At 35.7% G+C, this 20,390-nt stretch overlaps 1 protein-coding gene and 1 long non-coding RNA gene across 3 annotated transcripts in view; one reads left to right on the top strand and one right to left on the bottom strand.

The window, feature by feature from the left end:
* Positions 1-20,390, bottom strand: part of LOC306870868 — a 1,223,475-nt gene that overhangs the window by 1,023,914 nt on the left and 179,171 nt on the right. The window lies entirely within an intron of this gene.
* fbxw5 (F-box and WD repeat domain containing 5) lies at positions 6,740-19,273 on the top strand. Its single transcript, XM_079419965.1, has 10 exons — positions 6,740-7,004; positions 9,886-10,081; positions 10,362-10,519; positions 13,579-13,762; positions 13,846-13,994; positions 14,375-14,698; positions 15,009-15,192; positions 15,299-15,446; positions 16,044-16,256; positions 17,513-19,273. The coding sequence occupies exons 2-10, from the start codon at positions 9,895-9,897 to the stop codon at positions 17,781-17,783; spliced, it is 1,818 nt and encodes a 605-aa protein (XP_079276091.1). The 5' UTR covers positions 6,740-7,004; positions 9,886-9,894; the 3' UTR covers positions 17,784-19,273.

The raw sequence follows: 20,390 nt of genomic DNA, 5'->3' as shown, positions 1-20,390 counted from the left end.
TATCCTATCAATATGGGCCAACATTTCTAAAGAATGCTTTCAGCACCTTGTTGAATCAATGCCACGTAGAATTAAGGCAGTTCTGAAGGCGAAAGGGGGTCAAACACAGTATTAGTATGCTGTTCCTAATAATCCTTTAGGTGAGTATATATATACTGGCAATGCCTTGAAAGGAGACAATACCAGCTTTTTTTGACAAAACGTGTTTAGGGTTCAGATCACACTCTGTGGAGACTACAGAGCACAATCAGCTAATTTTGTTTTTGTTTTTGTTTTTTGCAAATAAACAAATTTTATATATATATATTTTAAAATATATATACATTTTAAAATATTCTTTATTATCAGATTATTTTACCTCTTGTCCTCTTGTACAGATGGCAGACTTGACTGTGCAGAGAAGGGCCACTGCTCTTCGGGGTCTTCCCTTTTATTTCAAAGAACATGGAATAATTTGCAAGACTATACTGGTATTTTTTTTATATATATATTCTTTACTCTACTTTGGAAATGCATGGAATCATGTTGTTTTGTCACTCTGTGTTGTTGGCTTGTGCACTGCAAAAAATGCTTTTCTTGCTTTTCTTCAGTCTCTGTGACAGGATATGAAACAAACTAAACAACCAAAGTAGCCAACAAAGTAAAATGATCCTAAAGTAACTTATTTTATCAAATATTGAGAATATGGGTTGTGAGGATGTTGTGTATTGTTCTGAATTTATTTGTTATATGTAGATTTAATATTGACATTGCTATGTTGTTCTTGTTGTTGTTGTTGTTGTTGTACAGAGTACAGAGCCATTGGAGAACCACACAACTGAAATGAAAATGGGAATTCTTGAAATGGTAAGCAGCAGCAGTTGCACCTCAAGAGCCCAGTCAAGAGGAGGTGGTACTTGACAACTTGGGAGACTTTGTAAATGCATTCATTGTACTCTTTGGATTGGTGTATGCATTCAATATGGAGTACAACAAGGACTTAAAATACACTTTTGAGTTCATTCAGAAGGTGTTTTTAAACCTTGGCACTGAGTGCAGCAAAAAAGTTCAAGCTCTTAGGTCCAAATTATTGGAAATCTAGGTGATGATAAACCCTTAGGGGAGAAGTAAACTCAAAGTACCTCTTACAAGATTTTTTGGTAGCGTAAGATGCAGTTTTACAAGCTCAAAGTACCGCTTCTGAGAATGGTTCAATTCAAGCAAAACTACACTAAAGAATGGGTGAAGTTACCTCCCCAGTTAACTTACATTTTTATGCTGTTTTGACACTTAAAAATGCATAAGTGTATTTGATGTTTAATATTTAAACTGTTAAGATGCTGTTTCATGTGTGTTTTTGCACCTTACATTTACAAATGTTTACATGTTTAATATCTGAATTAGATAAAATTTTGTAAATTCAGATTACCTTTTTTCACTTTTGTAAAGTGTTGGATGCAGTTTCAAGAGCTCAATTTTCTTGTTTTTTTGTTTGTTTTTTGCATCTCTGTAAACATTTGTAAAAACATGTTTAATATGTGAAGTAAGATGTGGTTTCATGAGCTTAAAGTGAATGTTAGTAAATATGTGTAAATTGTGAGAATGGTAGAATTTGTGAAATTACTCTAAACTGGGTGAAATAACCACAGTCCGTAAAACTGCAAAAATCCCTTGCCCCTTGTAGATGCAGCATAGGATGGATGAAGTGCATCATGAAGTGAACGCCATATGTTAAACTAATCTGTTCCTTGGGGTCACACTGACCCCATGTGAACTTTCCTTAGTTAAAAAACATGGCTCCCTTCATCTCAGTGACCTAGGATTTGGAACTTTTTCTATAGTATCTTTTTCTTCACACACAAAAAACCTGGGTTTTATTTTTTATTTTTAAAGTCACATTTATGGTATTTGGGGTCAAAATGACCCCAACTGAAACATAATGGGAAACATGAAAACAGGTTTTTTTTTTTTTTTTTTTTTTTTTGCCAAATAAAATCATTTTATCTTTAATAAATGTAGAGGATATCGGGACTTTAAAAAATTATTATTTTTTTTAAATAAAAAGACATGAATAGACATGAAAAGGCACACACAGTGGGGATTTCTGTTTTAATCACAAATTAATTTAAATTTTTTAACTTTATATAAAGATAATTCTCAAATATATATTTTAAAAAACATTTTTCTTTATGAAAAAATGTGTAAAATGGCCACAAACAAGTGTTTCCATTATATACAATGTACCTATGAACTGTACCTAATTTGAATATTAAGGTGCTTTTGGGGCAACATAGAATAAAGAAATAAGTGCAATAATGGGAGTAATAATTAGCAAGATTTTCAGAATAATATCTAATATTTAATAGGAATATTGATATATAATTGTTTCTCTACTCATTTGTTGTGTTTCCCAAAATGTGTAATAAACATGCTTTAAGTCCTGGTGTCCTCTACAGTGTACATGAATGAAATTGATGTCCTGTTTCATAACAGAAGGTCATATTTTGATTTGAAACCTCATAACATTTTCTTGAGATGTTGCTTTATGACAAACAATTTGAAAAGTAGTAAGATTTAAATGATAATGGCAAAATATTTTCATATTTCCATAAGGGTGATATACTTGATCACTAAATTAATGTGAGCCATTTTTAAAGACCAAGGAGAGGGAGTGGTCATGGTGAAACATTCAATCATTTGGTATCTCTGAAAAGCCCTGAATCTGGACATCCAGACTTAAAACTGTGACATGCAACGTTCCAGAGAAATCACTAAAACATAATGTCCTCTACAGAGGACAAAACTCCATAGCTGGTAGTCAGGAGGATAGACACACAAAACACATGTCTGCAACAAAGCATTTGTATAGAATGACAAATGAAATAAGCCACAAAAGCAGATAACAGCTATGAAAAGGTGAGATCCAATACATGCGCACACACACACACACACATCCACGCACACATACAGATGTGACTGCAACAGAGAATTTATAATTTTTAAAGAATTTGTCAAATAAAATCAATTATTTTTATTTTATTTAAAAAAAATGTTTACAGACTATTGATTTGAATGTATTTCATAATGTGTACATGTACATAAATTCACAAAATATAACAAATGTTGGAGAAGTTGGCCACAGCCAGAAAAAAATATGTATGTCTATGGCTCTCTACTGGATATATGCACTGTAGACCGAATAGTAAATCTATCATAAAGGAATTGGGTTGTAATTACTCAAAAGACATAAAACGTTAATTCGCCTCTAATTATTTGAGTAATTAGTACAAAAAATGTAATTTTAAGTTTACAGCACTCAAATTCTTTCCTTTGTTTTTTGGCATAGCACTCAAATAGATTTAGTACAATAACGTCTGACGTCGGTCACGTGCTTACATGCTCCGCCCTCAAATAGCTGCTGCAACTTCTTTTCTTTGCTTGTCCTCCTGCAATACTGTCTGCAATGCAATGCAAAAAAAAAAAAGACTGTTAAGATGTTGTATGTATGCATATCTTCAGTAGGCCTATAAACCTATTTTCACCCTCATTTTCTGTCTAAAAGTGTGTGTGTGTGTGTATGCAGCCCATTTTAGCTGAAAATCATGGCCATTCTACCTAAAATGACTTTCATAAGTTTCAAAGTTTCTTTTATAAATTAAACTTTTTTATTTGAAAGAGCATGTCAAAACATTGTTCATAAACCTTTGTTTTGTGGGTAAGCTTACTTAACTGCTTTACCCATATTAGTGATTAATGAATTTTTCTATGTCAGGCTCAATTACCTTACTATTTCTCTGAGAGACTTCATATAACACTCTGCCCTGCCCGCCTTAAAAAACTCAGACCAATTAAAATTTGTGTTACATGTCAACAAGTGTTGAAGCAACAATGCAAGATCAGTTATTGTGATTTGCAAGATCAGTTATTGTGATTTTGTGTAAAAATGTAAAGAGATATGATGCTACAACCTTATTTGAACCATTTTACCTGATAGCCCATTTTACAATTCAACTCCCACTCGGACAAAATGTATCTGCTCTATAATAGTCAATAGTCAATACGTAACGTTAGGCCTACTTAAGTCGGTGCAAGGTATACATGGAAATAGATTTTCGTTTAAATATAACCATAATAATATCATTTTCGTTATACTGTCGATTTTCTGAATGTCCCGAGAAGACCAAAAAAATATATATCTAGACGTCAATTTTAAACGTAGAATCTACGTCCACAAGGGGTCTTAGTTTGACGTCCAGATCGTAGCAGATTTGCACGTCGTGTAGATGTACAGATCTGGTCCTGGACCAACCGACGCAATATAGACATGATCTGCACGTCCATAACGACGTCTAATGTTTGTTGGGTTATTGTGACAGTAAAACTAGATTTTGGCTAGCAAACAGGTCACAAGTTAACACAGGCACGTATCCTTGATTCAGCCATGCTGCATAATGTTACGCCGAGAGTAAAATCCTATTTGAATCCAAAACTCCGCGATTGAATCAATGCAGTTCATTACTGGCGTCTGCCAGCGCAACTATTTTGGGGCGTGTTCGAAACCCATGCCAAACAGACTTTTTTATTTTTTTGTTCCGTAATTCAGCCACTACGGGCGATCATACCATTAATTTGTAATCATTACAAGAATACCAAAATAGTGTAATGAGCAAGTGTTATTCAACAGCTTATCAGGTGAGTTTGTGCTCCAGATTAGAACCGGCGAATCTGCTGTGGTCGTCCATCACATCTGGAGCGAAGGACCTGAACCAGGAAGTTGTTCATCGGATAGCACGGAAACCAGTTAAACTGTAACACCGGACCTGAAACGAATCGAGGATGATATCATTTCCTAGTTCGGTGTAGTTGGCAAGATATTGACAGATTCGACTTTTCCGGATAAATAACTCGCGAGCAAATCGTTTTTAATACACAAATGACGCCTCTTTTCTTTTTTAGTGATATAGAAAACGAGCTACAAGCGAGGTTTCCTCAAAACAAGGTTTCCTCCGCTCTGTATAAAATACATTGATCTAAATGCGCTGGCGTCTGAGAGACAAGTCCTAAGGGACCGTCTGCAAAGTGCCAAACGCAAATAACTCAATAACTTTACACTAACGCACTGTAGTGTCACCATATTCAGTCCACGCATCACTGCTCTCCTGCTAGTTATACTTCAACACTCATTGTGAACATAATTGCTTTGGCATATTTTTAAAGATTTTTTATTAGGAAATATTGTTAATAACTTTACTGTAACACACTGTACTTTCACCAAATTCAGTTTACACATAACTGCTCTCCTGCTAGTTATACTACAACACTAATTTGGAAAGTAATGGCTTTGGCACATTTTTTATTAATTTTTTATTATGACAAATTGTTAACTTTACTGTAACACACTGTTCTTTCACCAAATTCAGTTCAAACATCACTGCCTTCCTGGTGGTTAAACTACAACACTCATTTGGAGAGTAATTGCTTTGGCATATTTTTTATGAATTTTTATTTTGAAATTGTTTTAATAACTTTACTGTAACACACTGTACTTTCACCAAATTCAATTCACACATCACTGCTCTCCTGCTGGTTATACCACAACACTCATTTTGAAAGTAATGTCTTTGGCACATTTTTTATGATTTTTTAATATGAAATATTGTTAATAACTTTACTGTAACACACTGTACTAAAGTATTGTTTGTTTTAATTTTGATGATTAGAGCTTACAGCTCATGAAAGTCACCACAGCTAAATGAAATGGCATCAAATCAGTGACCATCAATGAGCACAGGCAGGGAAAGATGCAAACACAAGACAAAGTCCAAGCTTAATGACACTGTGAAATTCTCTAATATGTTAGGTGGGTAACAACATCATTTTGGTAAACAATTCTTATTTTCATTATGTGCTATTACATCCAACTGAAAAGTACATTAATTCAAAGTAGTTATATCAATGTTTAAATTTAGTTCAGTTAATTCAGACTCAATTCAGTTATGTACATCCTGCATTAGGTATCTGAGTTGAAATAACATGTTTCTACTGTGTGGAACCAAAGCTAATAATTTTAATAATTTTATTACATCATGAAGTTATGTTGTTACGAAGTTATTACCATTTTTTTTCTTAATGAACAATTATAGAAAATATGCAAAAACATTTATTTTCTAAATAAATCTTGAAGTACAACCAGCAGGAGAGCAGTGATGTGTGAATTGAATTTGGTGAAAGTACAATGTGTTACAGTAAAGTTATTAACAATATTTCATAATACAAATTCATAAAAAATGTGCCAAAGCAATTCATTTCAAAATGAGTGTTGTATAACCATCAGGAGAGCATTGATGTGTGAGCTGAATATGGTGAAATTACAGTGTGTTACAGTAAAGTTATTCATTATTATGTACAATAACGGTGAAGTTATTAACATTTTTTCATTATAAAAAATCATAAAAATATACCAAAGCAATTAATTTCAAAATGAGTGTTGTAGTATACTTAACAGGAGAGCAGTTATGTGTAAACTGAATTTGGGGAAAGTACAATGTGTGACAGTAAAGTTATTAACAATTTTTCATAATAAAAAATCATAAAAAATGTGCCAAAGCAATTATGTTCAAAATGAGTGTTGTAGTATAACTAGCAGGAGAGCAGTGATGCGTGGACTGAATATGGTGACACTACAGTGCGTTAGTGTAAAGTTATTGAGTATGTTATTTGTAAAAACAATTCGCGTTTGGCACTTTGCAGACGGTCCCTTAGGACTTGTCTCTCAGACGCCAGCGCATTTAGATCAATGTATTTTATACAGAGCGGAGGAAACCTTGTTTTGAGGAAACCTCGCTTGTAGCTCGTTTTCTACATCACTAAAAAAGAAAAGAGGCGTCATTTGTGTATTAAAAACTATTTGCTCGCGAGTTATTGATCCGGAAAAGTCGAATCTGTCAATATCTTGCCAACTTTACCAAACTCTTTTAGTTGGCTATAAATTTGCAAAGTTTTCCACAGATTGTGGCGTTTGGCAGGTAATGTAAAATTTTATTAAACATTTATCAGTAATATACATTGACAAAACGTGCCCTTATTTGTTTATCTTAAGCTTTGGTAATGAGCTTAGCTTATGTTATTAGCTGCTTTAGCTCCCAAGCAAAAAAATAACAATATTAAAATAGCAGCATTATATCAGGCTTATTATGTGCACTTCAAACTGTATATTGCCGTCAATGAGAGGTTACATAGATGAACAAAACCCTAGTCTGGAGCTTTAATTTAGGTTGAGTTAAATTTAAAAACAGGCATAGAAGTTTAAATGTTCAATATCTGCCATAACACATAACAATAATCAAAACCTGGTACCAAATGTGTATATAGGTGCACTGCTAGAAAATAACATATAGCATATCTCATTTTATAAATCTGCTCTAATTTGGACCTTCAAACTTAGTCTAGAATGAATGAATAATTAAAGAAATACATTTGGATGTGTGGGTAACCCAGAATTTCTGTATCACTGCATGCCTGCAAATTTCAGTTATTTATTTATACCTAATTTATCTTTCATGATAAAACTTTCAATTTTTGATCTATAGTTTGAAGTCTAAATTGATTAAATTATAAGTTTGAGTTGTAGTGTGAATGCAGTTTTTTTCATATTAAAAACAGACACAACAACAAAACTAATTATCAGAATTTGTCCAATAATTCATCCCTTAAAAATATTTTTTTGTCTTATGTTTTAGCTTTCAACATTCAGCAGTGAAAGGGTATGCATACCATACTCATTTATTTTTATGTGTAAAAAAAAGTATCCTTTATGTGCTAAATGCTCTTAGATCAATTGATTCAGATCAGTTTATAAAAACAACAACATCAATCTACACTATAGATTATAAAGTGATAGCACACTCTTTTTACGTCTAAAAAAGTCCATCTAAAAATAAACATCTGGGTGGAGAAGGTAAGACCGTGTTACTCAGTCTTAATTTACACCTGTCAAATCTTAAATTAGAATAGAGAAATGAGAGGGGTGAGCCACACTTTTTACCCACTATAGTAGATGGATTTGCAGGTAGGCTGTTCTTGTAAGATAGACTTGCAAAGACTAGATACAGTTATTTATTATCAAATCAACCAATAAATGCCACTATTTGGTGGATTAAAAAAAATAAAATAAAAAAACAATGTTGCACTGCTGTGCCTTCAACAGGAAACAATAATTCTCAATAGGTAAAGAAACTTGTTTGATATATTGTTTAATTAGTAAAAAATGTTTATGCAACAGCCAATCTTTCACAAGTGAGAAATATGCAGTATTGTATGTTAACAAACAAAATACTGTTAGACATAATCATGAAATAAACATGAAAATGTGTGACTATTTTGATGTGTTCATCGGGTCACTTGGATTGATAGTATTTTTCACAGTCGGAGACAGTCATTTTCAGTTGCATATGCAACCACTTCATTGGTATTTTTTACTTAACTTGGTTTAACCATGGTGACCACCTTGTGTCGTGGTGCACAATACATTTGGGTTTATGAAAACATCTCAGAATGGTCCGACACCTAGCTTGTTGATCTATAGGAAACATGGTATATGGACATATATAAACATTCTTGTTTCTTAGACTTAGAACTTCAGTCCAAATGTAATGATAAAGATTGCTCCACTGGGAAGGGTTCAGATTTGTCCCAAAATAATAAAAAAATATTTGAATTTCAGTTATTCAAATCATGCATAATTTTTAAAAAATTGTTGAAGCCAAATGAGAAACAGAAACAGTTAACAGTTGCTTCTGTGTAAGGCATGTTTACTCTTGTAGTTTGGGCTGACCTGATACATTTAGTCCTGGTTTGTTTTGCATTCACGTTGCCATTTTTTCTTAAAAAATGGATCAAACCGAAATATACAAAACAAAAGACGTAAGGATAAGGTCACAGCCTGATTGGACAGCTTTGATGACATATTTTGTGACAGTAATTACCCAAACATTCAGAACCATGCATGCTGGGCTAAATGTGCTTATTTGTGATGGTATTTTTAACCATCTACGAACATAAGAATAGCTTAAAAAATGTGTACAGGAGTCAAAACAGTGCCAGGGAAAAATCTGCTGCCAGTTCTGACACCTGGAATGACTTGTAATGAGTTTTTGTTCATTTAGACTTCTTTAGCCTGTGTTATGTTCATATTTCAGTCGAACCGCACAAGTGTTCCTTTGGGAGTGGACTGAGACCTATTGTGGGCCTTCATCCACTAGTTTGGTGAATGCACTTACAGAGCAATCATACCTTCGTACATTATAATCTAACCAAACCTGCTAAGTGTAAACAAACCTAGTTAATCTCTAAAAAAGACCTGAACATTTGCCAGATTTATACTGGGTGAATAAGACAAGATGTCTAGACGTATGTGTCCAGGAAACTGGAATCTGCAAAAGCAAGTTTGGCAGGATCAGAGGATTTAAACATTTTGTTTAAATTTTTTATCTCAGATATCTAGTTTTCATACAGCACAAACAGGCTTTTGCTGTGTGTTGTTGCTGTGTTTTATATTTTTGTAGTGCCTTTCTAAAACCCAAGGCTGCTTTACAAAGTTATAAAGAAAAATTGTCAGATAGCAAACAAAGTACAATTCACAGACCACAATCTTTGAGAGAGCAAATTAAGTTCACTGTGCTTAATTGGTGTTTGCCAAGTTTCTGTGAGCAACAGCACAGTTATCAACAGACATAAGGTCCCAGAGAAAATTAATTTTACCAGTTAATGAACGAATGTTTAGTAGCGCAAAATAGCCATTGTTAATGGTTGGATGAATAGCCATTAGCAATTGTTAATATAACACTAGCAAAATAGCCTTTGTTGATGTAATCGGTTAAAAGTCATTGTTAATGTTATGTTTTTCAGGATGTCAGGATGGCAAGTGGCCCTGGCTTGCCGGACAGCCTCGTGCTGGAAATCTTCTTGCATCTCCCTCATAAGGCAGTGCTGAGCGCAGGGTTCACCTGTCGTCAGTGGTTTGCTGTGTCGCGGGATGAATTTCTCTGGAAGGAGCTCCTCTACAACTACTACTGCATCCCACGCTCGGTGCCTCGCCACCCTGGTACTGCAGCTTGAGCTGAACTTTTATATAACCTGCATCATAGGCAATGAATTCATGTGTAAAATAAATAAGCACACAACTTCACATCTGTGGCCAAAAGTAATAAAGTGTTTATTTTGCTAAAACAAAGTGGAATATATGCATGTGGCCTTTTACTACTAATCCGCTAAGTAAAAGTAAATGTTGCCACTTTTTTACCCTCTTCATGTATGAATACCACACTTTGGCAGCACTCCCTGAACATTTTGAAAGTAACAATGCATTTCCTGTGTGTGTGCAGCGGCTGTGTCGTGGTACAGGGAGTTCAAGCGTCTGTATGACTGCATTCCCTGTGTGGAGGTTCAGACTCTGAAGGAGCATCATGATCAGGTCCTGCATTTGGCCTTCTCTCACCGTGGACATCGCTTCTCTTCCTGCTCCAAAGACTGTACCGTTAAGGTAAGACTGCCTACTGTTCGCTTCATAAAGATGAAAACAAGATTCTTTTTTTTTCTTCAAATTTCAAATGTTTACACAGTGTTTATGATTTATAATCCAGCAGATAAATGTCTGAATGACAGGAATTATTTGCATATGGCAGTAATAATAACATGCAATCTCTATGGTTATATGCAAAAAAAAGAACATCTGGATAGTTGGCATGTCACAGTAATGCATAACACTGATGTTGTTCCACAAAAACTTTTATAATCCTTAATAATTATTCAACCTAATATGACATCATAAATTGATTAATTTAATGTTCCTATAATATATTTTTTGTGTGTAAAAACTTTGTCAATTTATGGCTTAAAATATTACCATAGACATTGTCCAACCCAGTTCCCCATAATTGTCCAATCCCAGTTCCCCATAATCAGGGTGTCCGCGGGTCCTTAAAAACTCTGCTTAAAATGTCTTAAGTAACGTTTTCCTAATAAAAGGCCTTAAAAGTCTTAAAATCTCTTAAATTTAGATTTGATGGGTCTTAAATATTTTTGGTCACATTACCACTACAATATCTCAAGTGTGACGGACCTAATGACTGTTTACACTCATTGGACAGATCAAAGTTTTTTTTTCTCCCCCGTAGTTACTGGACCATCAGAGAGAATCGCAGTAGCAGAACTCAGGTCGAACTACCTTCTTAATGTTCTCAATAATAATAATAATAAGCCTTCTAGCTTGTTCATGATTTAGATTTTTTTACTTGCCCGAACAGACAAATAACTTAAAAACATAAGTGACAAAAAAATAACCACCGCATCGAAACGAGAATGATTCTTCTAATTTTATTACCATGATAAGTGAGCTATTTTACTGAATATTCTCACGACGCAAAAAGCATTCAAAACACCTACAGACTGCATGCATGCATTACGTGAAGTCTAGATTAGTGTGAGTGTGCATTTAGAGTGTTCTTCTGAGGTGTTCAAACATCGCTTACACTTAAAAAAAACTGGGTTTACCGAAGGAAACCTGCTCTCTACCAGGGGTGCGTTTCCCAAAAGCATTGTTAGCTAACTATGGTTGTTAGTTCCATTGAACTCTTTTCTTTCACTGCATGATTCAGTCTAATAAAATACATTTAAATGATCACAAAATTCAAGATATGGGGGCAAAAAATGTATATATTTATAACAATTTTGCATGAAGTGCCTTTTTTTTCTCCAAAAATTACCATGATTACAAATGTGGTATTGATTTTTTACAACAGTTCAATAAACTATAAGTTAATTAAGAGACTTACTTTCGCCAACAAAAATAATTCCAAACACAGCTACAACGCCGTTTTGCGTCTGAGCAACATGATGGTGTTTCGTTCTTGGACCACTTCTCTTCTCTGTCTACGTGGCATCACTAGGTTCTGTCATTCAGAAACATGGCTTTTCATATCACTGCTATGCTGATGACACTCAACTCTACCTCTCATGCCATCCTGATGATCCGACGATAGCTGCTCGCATCTCAGCTTGAATAACAGACATTGCTTGCTGGATGAAGGACCATCACCTTCAACTCAACCTAGCTAAGACAGAACTGCTTGTAGTTTCAGCTAACCCATCGCTTCATCACAATTTCACCTTCCAGTTAGGCTCATCAACAATAACTCCTTCAAAAACAGCCAGAAACCTTGGAGTTGTGATTGATCATAAGCTGAATTTCTCAGACCACATTGCTAAAACTGCCCGGTCCTGCAGATTTGCTTTATACAATATTAGGAAGATCAGGCCCTTTCTTTCGGAACATGCAACACAACTCCTTGTTCAAGCTCTTGTTCTGTCCAGACTTGACTATTGCAATGCTCTCTTGGCAGGTCTTCCAGCCAGTTCTATCAAACCTTTACAATTAATACAGAATGCGGCTGCAAGTTTAATCTTTAATGAGCCGAAAAAGAACACACGTCACACGTCACACCTCAACCAAAATCAATTTGCACTGGCTGCCAATAACTGCATCAATAACAAATTCAAGGCATTAATGTTTGCCTACAAAACCACATCTGGCTCTGCACCCCTTACCTAAATTCAGTACTTCAGACTCATTTGTCCTCTAGAAGCTTGCGTTCTGCAAGTGAACGACGCATTATTGTACTATCCCAAGAGGCACAAAATCACTTTCATGGACTTTAAATGAACTGTTCTCTCCTGGTGGAATGACCTGCCCAACTCAATCCGAGCAGCTGAATCCTTACCCATCTTCAAGAAAGGGCTAAAAACACATCTCTTCCATCTTTATTTTATCCTCTACCTCTAGCACTCTCTATTCTTTTTCTATTTTATCTATCCGTCTTCTTTTTTATTAAAAAAACACACACTTGACCCTATCAATTGCATATTTATTCTCTAACTGCTAGCTTTTAAAAACTAACACTAGCTTGTATCTACTTGTTTAAAAAAATAAAACGTTAATTTTTTCTATATTCTATAAAATCGTTTTCTTAAAAAAAAAATGCAACGTGAAAATTGCAAAGAAATTGCATGTTTATATTAGATCTGTCTGGCAGCAGCCTAATATATCGTAAATAAATAAATAAATCCACTGCTCTCTTGTCTCTTTTGAGGCTGGGACTCTAAATAGTGTTCTGTACTCGTCAGTGCAGCCAACGACAGAACAGTAAGCATGCTTTGCTTGAACTTTCGCTGTGGCATTAGAACTGATACACCGTTGTTGCTTGCAAAAACAAAATGGCTTGCCAATTAAGGCGTGGTAATATTATAAGAAGATCCCTTTTCTCTGTCACGGGGGAGCAAAATCTCAGTGGCTTGTTTTTTCACAAGCTTGCAGAAAAAAGCTTTCCAAAAAATGTACTGGGTTGTTTTTTTTCTTCACATTTCTGGGTTGGTAGATATACTGGGGACCTGATTATAGCACTGAAATGTGGAAAAAGTCAGATTGTCAGATTTTTTAGACTGATAAATAATGATGATGATAAATAATAAAATAATAATAATGTTACTTTTTGCTGTTATTTGTTATTCACTGAATATAAAAATTCTCATAATGTGCTTTTACAGCTTTGGGACACGGAACGATCAGATGGCACCATCTCTTTGGTTCACAGCTCCAGCATGCGGCAGTTTAACTGGGGCTACACTCAGTTCTCCCAGTTTAACGCCGATGACACACTGCTGCTGGTGTCAGGGGTATATCTGGGCCCACATCACTCCTCTTCTGGAGAGATTGCAGTCATCAGTTTGGGTAGAAACAGTTGTTACACACACCAACTGCACACACCCACTGTAAATAGATTTATGTTTGATGTTGTTGTTTTGGATCTGTAGAGAACTACACTCTGCTGTCCCGTGTGAGAAATAAGCCATACGATGTGTTCGGCTGCTGGCTGAATGAGACTCACCTAATCTCTGGTAACCTGCACTGGATTGGCAACATGACCTCCTGCTCTGTGCTCTGGCTCAACAAAGCCTTCCAGGTCTAGATGTGTTCATTTCTCTAAGGTCTTAAAGTGATGTGCATGATGTAGTTGTGTAGCTGATGAACTGAAAAAAAATATTACTGGCCTACTGGCCATGAAATATGTTTTTCATTTCATTAGATAAAGTTTTACCCAGTGATAAAACAATGTTTTCTGTTCATTCCAAAGACTTTGTCACAAAAAAATATTTGATGAGACCCATCATAATCTTCCACTTATTTTCATTTTGGTTAATTAATTGTAAGAATCTGTAGCCAAATTAAATTATGCCAATAACACAAAAAATAGCTAAACATCTAATGGGTATGGATTTATGTAGCTATTAGATCATTTTTTTCTTAATTATTCACTCTGTGTTTTCCCCTCTCCATGTTTAGGACGTTGAGTCAGAAAACGTGAATGTGGTGAAGCGTCTGTTTAAGCTCCAGAACATCAATGCCAGCACTATCCGCACAGTGATGGTGGCCCACTGCCGTCGACACGACTCTCCTGACCTCCTTCTGGACTATGAAGCTCAGTCAAAGGCACAAGCTCAAGCTCAGCGGACACAGCAGCACCAGCCTCTCTTCTTTGATCTGGGAAACACAGACAGTGAAGAGGAGGAGGATGAGGAGGATGAAGATGATGAGGAGCGAGGAGAAAAAAGAGTGTCAGCACATCTGCCCTCATTTAACCCATCTAGAAGTCAGCATGTTATAGATGTAAGAACCATAGGGATCACTCCACATATATTTTATGCTACTCAAGATTTTTATATATAAGTCATTAGGAATTCTATTGCGTTTCCATTTTCAGTTGTAAAGTCTGTTTACCCATGCTTACAAGACATAGAATACATTGATCTACTGGGAAACAACTGCCACAAATGCAGCTGAAATGAAATATACAGCAATCAATATTATAGCAATAGATTAAACGTGACTTTCAATAAACCACGTTTTAAAAACATCTCTTCAGCTGTTATTATATGTTGTCAGTTATATGTGCAGTTTCTGTATTTGCTGGCGTTAGGGTTGTCAGAGCATAGCCGCTCGTGAACGAGAGTTGGAGACAAAGGTGGCCAGGTTGATGGGTAGCAGACGCACCAAAGCTCCTGATCCAAACCTGGTGTCTCCCTCAGCTCCTGGAGAAGGAGAGGACAAGACCTACCTCCTCTTCACCACTGGCAGCCTTACTTACTCGCCTCACCAAATAGGTGAGCATGCGCTTATGTCTCCAATGGGACACTGTATGAATGATTACTTAACCTGCTAATTGCATAAATGCCTGGATTCCTGAATTGCTGTGTTTGTTTGTTTCAGGCATCAAGCGGATAATGCCTGATCAAATGACGACGTGCGGTCCTGTTTTAGGAGAGGAACGCAGTACGGATGAATTCTTTGACTCACTGGATCATGTGATCGACATACACGGCCACATCATTGGCATGGGTCTGTCACCTGACCATAGGTGCGTGTTGTGCAGGGGTAGAGGACTAACTTTGAACTAATGCAGTTTACTCAGCAAGTTCATACAGCCTTTCAAATTCTAAAAAGAGAATCACTTTGTGGAATTTGTGTACAATATTATCTGTGGTGCTATGAGTAATTACTAAGATGTTGCTCTTGTGTTTGTATGGGGTACAAAGCCACATAGTCTTCCTCCAGGGGGCGCAAGTTGGCTTAGAAAGCGTAATCTTTTCATATTATTAAAGTGCAGCAAGCAATATTGAAGCTAGCGGTTGAAATGGGTACTGCAGTCCAAATTCTATATATTAGAGAGTGTTGTTTCTCCAGCCCCCTCTTCCTCATACTCAGCAATGTTTATTAAATACCTGGAAACATGTTATTTTATTCTTAAGTAGAGTCACAAAAAATGACATACAGCACCGTTAAAGATACTTATAAAGTGTAATCATTTCAGTCTATTCATTTCCACTTCATCCGTCTCTTCAATGTTTTAAATAAAGTGCCTAAAAGGCCATGGAAATCATGGATAACTCCTGAAAACCCTGCTGAAATCAAAGCATTATCTTGGAAAATGGCAACCGTGTTTTTCTGTTCACAGGTACTTGTACGTGAACAGTCGAGCGTGGCCAGCAGGCTGTGTGATCTCTGACCCCATGTCCCCTCCACCCATCGCAGAGGAGATAGACCTGCATGTGATTGATCTGAAGAGTCTTCGAGAGGAACGCCGCAGCCTTCGAGCCCACCGGGCCTTCACACCCAACGATGAGTGCTTCTTTATCTTCCTTGACGTCAGCCGAGACTTTGTCGCCAGGTAATTTACAGCCCAGCCACCTGTGCACATTTTATTCGCAGTAGTGAACTGATTTTTTTGGCCTGTTAACTAGTGCTCCAAATGGCAAATATTTGGAATACAGTACATGCTATTAACCAGAGTAAAGATGCACTAGAAGAAATTTCTTCTTTCTTCTCTAGTCAGTTCTTTCACTGGCTGATACAACACTGGTCTTGAACTTTATACCAACAAGCAAACGGCATGGGTGCAGCATTAGGAAAATGTTTTTGAAAAGCAGGTTTTTTTTAATGTTGTGGGAATGCCATTGAGTGGATTAAGTTAGTCAAAGCATTTGGGTGCTTAATAACAGGAACGTTTGCATGTCTAATTAAGCTTTTAAGGTCATTGTAAAGCTTCTAATTACATTCAGGTCTTGACGTGATGAATGCATATATAAAGTAAAGGCGAATTTCAGTTTTTTTTTTTTTTTTTTGAGGTTCTGGAAACCTCAGTCAGTCATATAAACAGTGCTAGATGTGGTAGTGATTGGTACCAGACAGTAAAACATGGCTCCATACTGTTATTGAAGCCAATAGAAATGACTAGACAAGCTGAAATTCTACTGCACCAGAATATGAGCAAGAACTTATAAACTCAGGACAACACAGTACTACAACTAGGTGATACATTTGATAGCTGATATTTCAGACCTTTTGATGATACTGTATGTGTATCTCTATTTAGGCATTGGCTTTGAAATGACTTTAAAGAGTAGTATTTTCATTTTCCTCCTTTTTCTTTTTGCAATACTGTGCAAGATGAGAATTTTTGGTGTAAAGGATTCTCAAAAACATTCTAATTTACTTCATATAAGCAGGATAATCATTTTAAAAACCATTTAAGGCTGGAATACACTGGAGTCGTGGAGGCAGTCTTCAGATATTGGGCATGGCCGGGACAGATTTCACAGAACATTGTGAGGATTAACAAGTCAGAGGGTGTCAAACATGTTTGATATGTTTCACTTTTAGAACACATTGTTTTAATTTGTCTCTCGTCCTTGAGAATAAATAGCAATATTTGAATGACACTAAATAACTGTTCATCAAACTTATTATTTGAAATGGATCATTTAAATAACTGATTCATATAAATTAATTTGAATAATACTAATAATACAAACATTTTTTTTTTTTTTTCATCTGAACCATTATTAAGTGCTTGATACAAATGATCAAAACTATCAAGTCATAATAACTGCCCTAGAAATGTAATTTATGTAATTGTCTGTGTAGCGGTGCAGAGGACAAGCACGGTTACATCTGGGACCGGCACTACAACATCTGCCTGGCTCGCCTGAAACACGATGACGTGGTCAACTCTGTGGCCTTCAGCCCAGCAGACCAGGAGCTGCTGCTATCTGCCAGCGACGACTCCACCATTAAAGTGTGGCGCTCGCCACGCATGGTGCGCCTCACCGAGGCGCCCCAGCGACCCCCTCGTGTTCGCAAACTGCTCTCCTCCTTGCTTGGCCGCAGCAGTGCTAATCTGAATGGTAAACCCTGACCTGGACCCTGGTGGGCGTAATGCAAGAGGAAAGCACCACAGAAGGGCACTCTATGAGCAGAGGGACATGTGTGAGGTCAAGAAACTGAGGATTCCACAGTGGTCTCTATGAGAAGAACAAGGATACATGCATTCTTGTGTGGCCCTTTTGCAGGATGTGCTGTGAACAACAGATAGCCGGAAGATGAGAAGCAACAAAAGAAAATGGGCTCTTTGGAATTCTATACTGGTGAGAGATCGCTGATGCACATGAAAACGTAAGAGAGGACGTATGACTTCAAGAGCAAAGAACCAAGGATATTAAGGTCACATTCACATATACGTGTCGCGTGTGTAATTTGAAAGCCCATTTAACCCTGTCATAATGAATGAAGCACGTTTGTACTTTAAGTATTTTGTTGGCACCTTTTTAAGTAGATGTTATACAAGCAACCTGATGATCAGAACAAGGACATGGTCAAAGTATTTAAATACTAACAGGTAAAATTGTAGCAGAACGTAGATTTTTCTAACACAATTATGTCACTGGTGTTTCATCTCTGTTCCAGTTTTATGTAAAGGAGCAGTTTGATTTAACTTCATTACAGAATGACAATGCAGATGTTTACTCCTGAGCTACCCCATATAGCCTTTATTCTTGAAATCCGTTGTATCCATTGTGCATATGGATTGTGTCATACAGGTTTTAACAATCATACTATATTGAAAAGGTAAAAATTACAAAGCAATTCAAAGCCTTCATGGTGAACTTTGTTTATACAATCATTTGGTTTTAACAATGCACCAGTACTGCACCTGTTATGGTGCTGTATTTATTTTATATTTATCTAGTATGACATATTTCGAGAGATTTTGTTTAGGTTGGACCATTAAAACTACCAAAAAGCTGAAGAAAAAAAGCTCAAACACAGACCGTTTTATTTTCCATTACATGTTTATTTAGGTGAGCTTTGCGACTTCACAGCATTGAGATATGCAGCATCAGGGTGCTTTGCTACTTCATATCCATAAGCATGTTTACCTCATCTCCAGCACTTCACCTTTGTGTCATGAGCTCACATCGTTTACCAGCATTAAATATTCAGCAAAGGTGCTCAGTTTTGTTCAAATATCAGATTTCACGCAAAAAGTGACTTTAAAATGCTCCCGATGCCTCACATAAATGGTCTACATATGTGAAGCTCAGATGTAATGTTACTCATGCATATGACTTTGTTAATTTCATTTTGGTTCCTTAATCTTTTATTTATGCACATCAAGTGATTTCAGTTTGATCTCCTTATAATAATGTAGTTGGAGCATTCATACCTGTAGTTGTGAGAACATCAGTTGTTTTGCTTTTAATGGACCTGATTCCCTGTGTGACGTTTGTTTGAACTTGTGCATCTGATTTTCCCATCTGCCCTTTGGCTATTTCACATCAGTAGATTTTGTACTGTGGAATGTGTAAAATTAGTTTGTCCCATTAAACAATTTTCCTTTTATCAGATGCAATGTGAATTTTCATACTTTATTGAGGTTACAAATGGATGTATAGCATTTCACACAAATCATACAACACTGAATATATATAGGAATGATTAGATACTGAAACCAGCACACTACTCAGATGACAGGAGAATAAAAGGGAGAAGGGAAATTAATTAAATTAATTATCTACCCATTAGATTGTTTTAACAATGTCTACACCTACCCCACCCCTAAACCTACCCCTTACAATAATGAAAAAAATAGTAATTATTTTTGTACAGTGAGAACAATTACGCTGTATTGAAGTGTAGCCCTTCCCTGGTAGCCCTTTGGGCAGGTACTCTTCAGATTTTGGTAGCCAGAAAATTTAACTAGCCCAACTAAAAAAAAAAGACAATAAATGTCAATCAAAAACATTTTCAATACACAAATCAACGAATATCAAGGAAAGTTTTATTTTACCATTTACAGGGTATCTGCAGAATTTTTTTAAAATCAATTTAAGGCAATTTATGACTGAGCTGCACAAGTAAAATGAACACCGTATGAGTGGGGTTGGACAATATCTGTGGTAACATTAAGCCTTAAAATGACATTATTTACAATTCAGATACAGGTTTTCACAAAAACAAATATCTTATAAAAAGGTATTTCAGCCTTTAAATCATTTTTATGAAAAGGGATAAGTCAAACATTAATTATTATATTAATTTAAAACATAAATATTGCCGTCTAAATTGTTTGGATGTTTAGAAGGCACCTCACATTAAGAAATACTATAGTAATTTATAATAAATACTATTGTGTTTTTGAACCATGCAATAGTAAAGTGTATTATACTGTATATATTATAGTATTTACAACACTTTAATGAATGGTACAGCATACTGTAGTATTAACTATAGTGAACATATAAACTGTATACTTTACAGTTTACTGTAGTAAAAACTAAAGAATACTAGCGTATTGTAGTATACCCTATAGTTGTAGAAAACTTAGTACAGTATTGGGTAAAGTCATTTGTTTATATTACTATAGTTGTTATATTACCACAACAAATTAAAGTACTTTACTATAGTATGGTTCAAAAACACTATAGTATTTATTTACTATAAATTACTATAGTATTTTTTCATG

Source organism: Barbus barbus (assembly GCF_936440315.1).
Source record: "Barbus barbus genome assembly, chromosome: 6".
Taxonomy (NCBI): domain Eukaryota; kingdom Metazoa; phylum Chordata; class Actinopteri; order Cypriniformes; family Cyprinidae; genus Barbus; species Barbus barbus.
Note: the sequence above shows the minus strand (reverse complement) of the source record. Positions and strands in the feature narration are given on the sequence as shown.